Here is a 9,301-nt window from a genome sequence, read left to right on the forward strand (position 1 = left end):
TCATTATGAACTACCAATAACTTAGCTTTGAATGTCCTTTCACCATTATCTTAGTCCTGGATGCCTCCAACATATCATTTAATACATTACGCAAGTTGCCTGATTGCTGTATAGCTGCTCTATGTGCTGGTGACTCTAGCTTATCCATCACAAGTACACTTCTAGATAAACCAATAATACCCGTACAACGTACACTGAATACAAGTAATAAATGGTACTACTAGTATATACATCATAATCATACTACTACTACATACATGTTATTTGATTGTCCTCCTCCTGCTGATGCTGCTGCATACTGATCAGCAAGGGAGTTCCTATTAATAAGCATTCTAATATCAGTAAGGGCTTGAGCTCTCCATGCAACCAATGATCTTATCATACTTGACTGTTGAAGAGCAGGAGTAGAAGGAGTAGAAAGAATGACCATCAGCCTGCTACTACTACTACCAACAACAACATGGTGATCATCATCATCACTACCTCCCAGGGCCTGGTAGTAGTAGTGGAGATCTCACAATGCACGCACATATAATACATGATGACAATACAGTGAGGTAATATATTAGTATCACACGAGGGAGAGGAGGAGGAGACAAAGAAACAGTAGCACTATCAATACCAATAACTATATCGACCTAACTGTACGAGTATGATAAGGCTACTACTACTACTAGTAGTGAACAACACAATGCAGTATTGATAATAATAATAAACTACTTATCACAATTAGATACCACTACTACTGGTACTATCACTATTGAGCATGCATACTGAGTTTAAACCCCATACCAATAGGATGACCACTTCTATGTGATGATGATGGTAACCGACGTGAATGCTCATAGTCAATGACTGCTGATGCTACTACCCTTTTATCAGGTGATATATTATATATACTACTAATACATAATGATACCTGAATATATAGTCTATACCGAGGCTGCTGCTTACCATAACTCGCACATCACCCTACCTCCTTCTGTAGTATATCCATTCTATACCCGCATTCAAGGGATATACCCAACCTCTCTAGCAGTTGACAGGATCGTTGTACTATATATAATAATAAGGAGTATAATAAGGATAATACTCACCTATCTCTCTACCTGCTACTACTATCTGCATACCACTACCAGCAGTAGTAGCTAGGATCATACCAGCACTACGTTGGTCCCCTACATAGGCAGTAGTAGTAGTAGTAGTAATTGCTATTCATCACTACCTATCGAGCATCCAGAAAGGAGTATCCTCCTAAATCCAAAACGTGGTGATGATAATGTAAAGTCGTTCCTTAATGATACCTAAGGTTGATATTATTATTATCAATAATAGTATATGAAAGTGACCTGAAAGTGTCGACATGGTGCATATCTAGCCCCAATACTAAAGATACCATCAACCTCCGAGGATAATGATGATGATGCTGTTGGCCACCAACTACTACTACTCTTATCATTAGTAGTTACCTCCATACCCGATACCAATGTTATTGGAGATCTACTACTATTAGAGGACCTACATCATCATACTACTACTCTGAGTATTATTATCAACATCTCCTACTATTACCAGTAATCCACAGCAGCAGCAATATTAACACCTTCCTCACCCAATAGGAAGCGTATACATTTGGGTGTAATACGTTTGGTAATGGGTGGTGTATCTATAATGATACTAACAGCAAGTGTAGGATAGTAATTATACATACCACCAAGACTACAAGAAGGAGGAGGAGGAGCATCCCATCCTCCTCTAATACTTGTACTAATACCATCACTTTCTCTAATCACAGAAGTGTTCTGTGACTTGACGATGTCGTTGAGGTGTGGTATGAAACCCTCTACCTGATATATACTTCCTCATCATCATGATGATGATATGTGCACTGTCCTTACTATAGCTTCACCATACCATGAATATCTATTCTTATATTGTAAGGATATCATACCCAAACGATCAGCGAATAACCTATAATGACAATATGCTACCTTACTATCTTGCCTCATCATCCTTACTACTACCTCATAAGTATGCAAGTATTATGGATAGGTCCATTGAAGGCTAGTGAAGTAGATGATACATTACCAGATAAGAATGAGAACCCCTATATGTATATAACCCAGCATAACACAGCATAAGAGAGTATTACATTTAAATATACACTCCTCAAGGGTCCACACCCTTTAATACTCTCTAGAGTGGCTGTTACATGTAACGGCATCTAACGCCACCATCATACTATACAACACTAGTATGACTGGTACCTCTCTAATATTCCTAGTAACAGTACCAAACCTTTGAGTGATCATATGTGGTGATAGCAGTCTATGGCATGGTTCGTATAGTAATGTTCCTATAACAAGTAGATATGATACACATAGTGTTGTAGTTGGTATTACCGATGACATCGGGTTTGTATGGATCTATCCTTGCTTCTGTAGTAGTGGACATCTTACTACCCAGATGGTTAACTAATCTTGCGCTTCTAACAACAACACGACGACACAATAATTCTGCACGCATGCACATACACATAGGTGGCTCGAGTAAACCCTCTGACCGGTATAATTATTATCTTATCAGTTGCTGTTGTTTCTGTGATTCTTCCTTATGTTCGTTCCTCTTCTACTTACTATTTCCTCTATTCCTATTACCCTAGTATTGGGTACACCATCCAACGTATGTCAGAGTATATGTTGGAATACACCCTACTGTGGTGATTCTGGTTATACATCCTATTGTAAGAGTGATGGCTTATGTTATGGCCTCTATCATAGAGGTAATGCTGCATATTGTTATCAACCTGAGGATCCCTCTTGTAATGGTGATGTATTAGAGCCTGTTAGCTGTTCACAAGATGTTGTAGCTTCCTGTGAGGATGTATGTGATTCCATACCAAGTTGCCATGCATCCAAGTCTAAGTCCCATTGCCGTACCTGGGCTAAGGCACCAGTATGCTATGGTATATTCAAGAGAGATGATGGATCCTTATGCTATGCCCCTGAGGATGATGATTGTCATGGTACTCCTCTGGAATGCCCTAGTATACAACTTCGAAATGAAGCTGTCCATTCCCCTCTTACTACTACCTCTACATCTGATGAACAATCCAACAAGGTTAATGGCATTGTTGTGGTAGTATAGATACAGTAGTAATTCGTGATGATAGTAGTAATAATGATGTCAAAACATGATGCGTTTTCATGCAGGCTACTGGTCTCTGACGACATCGAATGTGTTTTGGGACTGTTATTACCATTGCATCAAACATCATTATAATTCCACTATGTTACTACTGCTGCTACTATTATGTTGCAGGAATACGACTCCACCTACCACAATTCGATCAACTTGGTTGTACTGTATTATGGGAGGACCTGTGTACTATCTAGTAGATGTTGTAGCAACATCCTCAAGTTCTTCACTCCTTATGGTCTTGTGTTAATAGTATTCCCCTTGAGGATCCCTGGACCTGTATATGGGGTTATATCTCTATGATGGCAAGGTTTGTAGGGAAGTCTTACTAACACCTAGCAGTATACTGGTTTTGGATGATTACAACGTTCGATAACTGGAAAGCCGACTAGTTCATTGAAAAGTTACTTGGAGCAGTGTCTTGTGGGACTCACTGTAGCCTTTTGTTGATACGAGTCATCTCTAGTTTAACCTGAGTTTAGAAATGAAGTAGTGACCCCTCCCATGTATGTCTGTGGTCTTGAGTTGCGATATGCGAGTTCCATCAGTCGCTTGAGTATCGTCAGCATTTCGTAAGTCCAATGTAAGGTTGCATGAATGGATATTTGTAATAAATACTCGTATAAAGGTAGTAGTTGGAAAGGAGGTGTAACAGCAATGGTTGGCAGAGGTATATTCTCATCATGATGAGGAGGAGAAGGCAGGGATAATAGCACTTGTATAATCATATTCCCCTTACAGATTCACTCTACATGAGGTATACAGAACTTACTAAGAGGTTTTGAGGGTTGGATGATGTCGGAACAAAGTAGTTGAATAATGATGATGATGAGAAACTACTCCCGACGATGGTTTTACTTGAATCCAAGAGGGTCCTATGGTCGAGTGGCTGTTGATAGCCAGTAGCATTGTATCAAAGGTTGTTTCGTGTCACGCAACGCTCCGCCGCCGCCTCAAGCTGCCCTTCTGGTTGGGTGATTCATTCCGATTCACCACCATTTCAAGAAATCACCACCACCATCATAACGTCAGTGTGCGGTGATGATGATGATATGGTGACGGTTTCACATTGTGTACCGTTTTGTTGTCTGTGTTATTGGGCTAGCGCTGATGTATTGATATATAACAGCTCATACTCACTATCCTCTCTTCAGTATCTTTTTACTTCTCGCACCTCCCTTATCATGCAGTTCATGAAGGTCCTTATCCTCCTATTCGGCATTATTGCTGCTGTTACCATGTAGTATTATGTCCCTCTCTCTATGTGATCATGCAACCTGTTGTTGTTGTTCAGGTTGGAAGGTTGTACCGATAAGTCCTCTCAGAAGGTCCCTGAACATGGTGAATCCAAACACGAGGAAGGGAAGGGTTCTGGGAAGGAAGGTGGTGGTGGTGGTGGATCTGAAGGGGAGAAGGCCAAATCCCCTGAGTCTGGTAGGTATATCTTCCTATTAGTGTTATCATTACCCTCTTACTTTTCTCAGTGTAATCAATCTGCGATCTCTGCTGCTGTGGTCGCCAATATAGGAGTTATCACTATACATGATTGTTATTAGTTTAATCTCACTTATTGCTCTTGTGTTTATGTAGTAGTAGTGGTATACGGCAGTGTAGGTATCTGTATAGTAATGGGAGATACTTCAAACACTATCTATCCTCCAGCAATAGAGGTTATTGCTAGTACATGGTCTAGGGAGTCACATGATCTATATGATTATGAATCTAGGTATAATGTAGGGATCCATAATAGTAGGTAGTAGTCTTGTTGTTATTAGGAATATCCGATCACAGAGGTTCATACTACCAATAGATGATGATACAGGTGGTATGTCCTCCTTACTAATAGCTCTAGTATGCAGTGGTTATTATTATGAATAATAGATACATCATCAACACTCTATCGCGTATTATACGATAATGATGATAGTACTGGTTATAGTAAGGGTATGATTACCAATACGAGTGGTATATTAGAAGTACCCATTATTAATACATCTAGGGTTATTATTAAAAATGATGATGATATTGATGAAGTGGAGGGTAGTAGAGTAGAGGAACCATTAATAAGTATAGGAAGGTAGTAGTGTAGGGGTATCCTATACTACCATCACTTTATATGCTGCATAATAAAGGTGCAATCCCACTACTGATGATATGTATATTAAAGGAGTGAGCCATTGTGATCATAAGAAGTGTAGGCCATGGTTAGTAGTACATGATCCATCCAATGCTGTTGATGGTGTATCATTAAAAGAAGGAGATATATTAAGATTAGGGAGAGTTGAATTAAGGGTTCGTCAGGTAAGGAATAGGAATAGGATCAATAACAAATGTATAGTAGTGATGTATAATAATAGATGGTATATGATAACTATCGATCACAGTCCAAGGAAGAGGAGGAGGAGGAAGAAGAAGAAGATGGTCCTACACTCACACTACCAGGAGGAGTAGGGGGATGTTGTTCACCATCATCTACAGTATGCTCCAATGATGATGACAGGGAGGAGGTGGAGGTGGAGTTACAATTGCTCTCTAAGGGTGTTAGTAAAGGTAGTAGTAGTATGATGATGATAATAATAGTGATGATAATAATCAGATTCATCCATGACCAAGGCATATGTAGATAGATCTATTCATGGTTTATCATCATCATCATCATCATCATTGCATGGTATGGTATGTAGGATATGTTTGATGGAAGGTAGTATACCATCATCATCATTATTATACTAGAGTGGACATCATAATAGGTACATCGAGTATACATGATCCATTCGTAGCACCATGCCATTGTAGTGGTAGTATAAAGTAATATATCATCATCATCATCATCATCCTCCTACTACTACTACTATTACTATCATCTTAGATATGTCCATATTAATTGCCTAAGGCACTGGATAGGTGATAGACTAAGGTTACCATCAGGATGTAGTAGTAATAGAAGAAGAAGAACCCCTCCATTTTTGTATAGACCTCTCACTTGTGAGTTATGTAAGGCTCTTTATCCGACATATGTAATACCATCACTACTACTACTACTATTACTACTACTATTACTACTACTATTACTACTACTATTACTACTACTACTACTATAATGATGATGATAATGATGCTTAGGTTAATATTGATGGTAATATTGAATGCCTCTATCCCTTACCCCATGTCAAACCTCCCTATATTGTATTTGAGCTCAATCTTAATCCTACATCCTCCTCCTCCTTCGAGCAGCAACAGGAGCAAGATGGTAGTAGTAATAGTATAGATGCTAACATTGGGCTAAATGTGGTCAGCCTTGGGGGTTATAAGTGTAGGGATATTGGTCCTGAGATTGCCGATAATAATACTATGTTGGATGATAACTATAATAATAATAATAAAACGGCTGATGTTGATGGTATTATTATAGGGCGAGGGCACGATAGTGATGTTAGAATATCTGATGTAATAATACTATAACAATAACAACAACAGGAGTAGTCATAGATGTCATCATCATCTTATAGGTATCTATATCCAGAAAGCATTGTTTATTACGATATCACAATGGTCAATTCTATATACAGGTAATCTATTATAACTAGGCATCCTCCTCCTGTATTATAATTATTAGTAGGATCTGTATTCTAAGTTTGGTACATTATTATCAATACCATCTCAAGGGCTCAAGATACCACCATCGGGTTCAATAGCTGTACAAGTAATAGTAGTGATGATGATGGTCATGATGATGGTCATGATACATTATATTAGGTTGGTCGTACAGTATTGAGGGTTATTGCTCCACGAAAGGGGACGACAAGATGGCCCCCATCATCATCATCCATATTACCTTCTCCTCCTCCTAATGGAGTGCCACATATAGTAAGACCATATCAAATAGGAGGATATTATAGGGATCAACCTGCTGCTTATGATGGTAGTATACTAATGATAGTAGGTTACCAATGATGATGATAGTAGTAGTAGGTAGTAGTATGCCTATGGTAGTAGTACCATCAACATATCCCCCTCCTATATTACATGGACACCATCATCATTATGATAATGATGAGCAGGATGATGATGATGTTATGATGGTTATACCACATCCATCAAACGCTGATGGTATCCCTAGTAGTAGTACTACTGATACTTCCCATGGTCTTCTATATAATACTATACATGATGATGATGTTATGATGATTATACCACATCCATCAAACGCTGATGGTATCCCTAGTAGTACTACTAATACTTCCGATGTTATGATGGTATCTAGTCCTACTACCACTTCACCGCCGCATAGAATCGATTGATTTATCAATAACCATACATCGAGGGCAGACCAGTATTAAATGCTATAGTAAGGGTGATGGATGATACTAGGATGATGATAATGATGATACTTTTACCAACAACAACAACAATCAATAATTCATAATAACAATAATAATCGTTACTGTTTTCAATACTCACTATATCATCATCATTATGGTATTGTGTTATTACTATAACTATTATTATCCTTCATTATCTGCATCCTTCAGTATACCCATGTCATCATCATCATCATCGACCACCCAAGGAATAGGTCTAAAGAAGGTGGTAACCTTTGCTGATCATATACCATCTTGTTGTATTATATGTAATAATGAGGATGCCCGATATCGATGCCCTCGATGTCATCAACGGTAGTGGTAGTAGTAGTAGTAGTAGTAGTAGTACTAATGATGATGTTGTTGTTGTTAGATACTGCAGTGTTGCATGTTATAAAGAGCATAGTAATGGTAGATGCTCACAGGGGTTCTATCATGATGAAGTTATGTCATATACTCAAGTTAATAAACCAACTGAGGAGGAGAAGAGGAATGTTGAGATGATGATGTAATAATGACTCTAGTAGTGAAGTAGGATGATAGGATTATCTATCATGTTCAGATATGATAATAACAACAACTCTGATGATATATCCTCCACCACCTCCTCCTATGATGATGATGATGATGATGATGAGGTATTGAATCTATATCGTTTATTGGATGCCCTAGATGATGATGATGGACACCAGAAGGAGAAGGATATGATACTTGCACATCTTGGTGATTATCTATCACAAGAACAAATAAATGATTTCAGAAGTGAACTTAAATCCGGCAAGCTGTAATAATACCATCATTATCATCATACCCCTTTTTATACGTGTATAGATACCATCAATTCCTCAATAAGAACACTGATGATGATGATGTTATAGAGGAGTGGTCACCCTGGTGGAAGGATAAAGTATTAGCCTCAGAACGTAGCTATGAGGCTACTGCTAATAGGAGATTAAGAAGACATCTATGTTGTGATGGTACTATTGGTGATATATCATCATCATCATAATACTGTATATTGATGATATTATCAGGTACATTAACTCTAGTAGTAAAGGAAGATATCATTGTATACAGGATATGTTCTGTATTATATGGATATACTAAGCTTGTTAGACAGTAATAATATTAAGAAGCACTACATGATGAGTAGTGCTGCTGTTGCTGTTGCTGGTTGTTAGGTATATGGGTGATTGGTCCTGGGATGTAGTTGGTGTATCATCGGAATTATTATCATCATGTTCATTCTTATGTGGTAGAGAGGATAATCATCTTAATTGCATCGATTACGACAATCTACGCCAAATGGCTATCACCAACATGTATAATGATCCACAGGCTTGGCAGGATGTAGAATAACAATAACAAGAACCTTATTATTATTATGATTATTATTGGTAGGTATCGGATATATTAGATAATGAGAGATCTTATCAATTACTCATGTCTATACTATATGAGATAAGGACTATGTTGGTATCAAGTGGTATACAGTCAAAGAAGGAGATTATGGCACTACGACTATTGGAGAGTTACACGTAAGATAGGTATATACAATGATTATGATGATTTAGATAGTATTAGTAGGTATCATCATATATATCGGGATGAGGAAGGGAGGAATATTGTGATGTTATTGAAAGCTGAAGTTGATCAGCTAATTGGAGATCTTCATCATCAGATGGAGGAGGTGAAGGATGTTGAGGATAAGTTAGCGACTGTTAAAGGGGAGGATGATGATA

The 9,301-nt window shown here is 38.1% G+C and overlaps 4 protein-coding genes across 5 annotated transcripts in view; 3 read left to right on the forward strand and 1 right to left on the reverse strand.

The window, feature by feature from the left end:
* Window positions 1–172, reverse strand: part of Pmar_PMAR015474 (hypothetical protein) — a 4,455-nt gene extending 4,283 nt beyond the window's left edge. The window contains exon 1 of the mRNA XM_002775199.1: window positions 1–172. Within this exon, the coding sequence (XP_002775245.1) occupies window positions 1–4 (4 nt within the window). The 5' untranslated portion in view covers window positions 5–172.
* Window positions 173–2,589: 2,417 nt separating this feature from the next.
* Window positions 2,590–3,424, forward strand: Pmar_PMAR015475 (hypothetical protein). The gene has a single exon (XM_002775200.1). It carries the CDS (start codon window positions 2,614–2,616, stop codon window positions 3,145–3,147), a length of 534 nt encoding a protein of 177 aa, XP_002775246.1. The 5' UTR covers window positions 2,590–2,613; the 3' UTR covers window positions 3,148–3,424.
* A 1,413-nt stretch (window positions 3,425–4,837) lies between these two features.
* Pmar_PMAR015476 (membrane associated RING finger, putative) lies at window positions 4,838–7,653 on the forward strand. 2 transcript variants are annotated; one of them, XM_002775202.1, is made up of 13 exons: window positions 4,838–4,924; window positions 4,974–5,023; window positions 5,080–5,275; window positions 5,331–5,499; window positions 5,556–5,748; window positions 5,795–5,899; window positions 5,949–6,006; window positions 6,068–6,215; window positions 6,322–6,645; window positions 6,708–6,767; window positions 6,818–6,901; window positions 6,955–7,120; window positions 7,171–7,653. In XM_002775202.1, the coding sequence occupies exons 3-13, from the start codon at window positions 5,145–5,147 to the stop codon at window positions 7,497–7,499; spliced, it is 1,767 nt and encodes a 588-aa protein (XP_002775248.1). In that variant the 5' UTR covers window positions 4,838–4,924; window positions 4,974–5,023; window positions 5,080–5,144; the 3' UTR covers window positions 7,500–7,653. The 2 variants fall into 2 exon arrangements, with proteins under 2 accessions (XP_002775248.1, XP_002775247.1); XM_002775201.1 differs by having other exon boundaries at window positions 7,168–7,641.
* Window positions 7,654–7,840: 187 nt separating this feature from the next.
* On the forward strand, window positions 7,841–9,097 carry Pmar_PMAR015477 (hypothetical protein; the record flags this gene model as incomplete). Its single annotated transcript, XM_002775203.1, has 6 exons — window positions 7,841–8,067; window positions 8,122–8,343; window positions 8,391–8,545; window positions 8,594–8,678; window positions 8,819–8,909; window positions 8,961–9,097. Coding segments are annotated over 6 exons (917 nt in total), but the record flags the coding sequence as incomplete, so codon positions are not given.
* Window positions 9,098–9,301: the final 204 nt, after the last annotated feature.

Source organism: Perkinsus marinus (genome assembly GCF_000006405.1).
Source record: "Perkinsus marinus ATCC 50983 genomic scaffold scf_1104296956402, whole genome shotgun sequence".
Lineage (NCBI taxonomy): Eukaryota > Perkinsozoa > Perkinsida > Perkinsidae > Perkinsus > Perkinsus marinus.

Coding starts and splice junctions, on each gene's coding strand:
- Pmar_PMAR015475 (XM_002775200.1), top strand. CDS start 2,614: ATGTTCGTTCCTCTTCTACTTACTATTTCCTCTATTCCTATTACCCTA.
- Pmar_PMAR015476 (XM_002775201.1), top strand. CDS start 5,145: ATGATTACCAATACGAGTGGTATATTAGAAGTACCCATTATTAATACA. Junction 5,276..5,330: donor CCATTAATAAGTATAGGAAG/GTAGTAGTGTAG, acceptor TGCATAATAAAG/GTGCAATCCCACTACTGATG. Junction 6,902..6,954: donor CGGGTTCAATAGCTGTACAA/GTAATAGTAGTG, acceptor ACATTATATTAG/GTTGGTCGTACAGTATTGAG.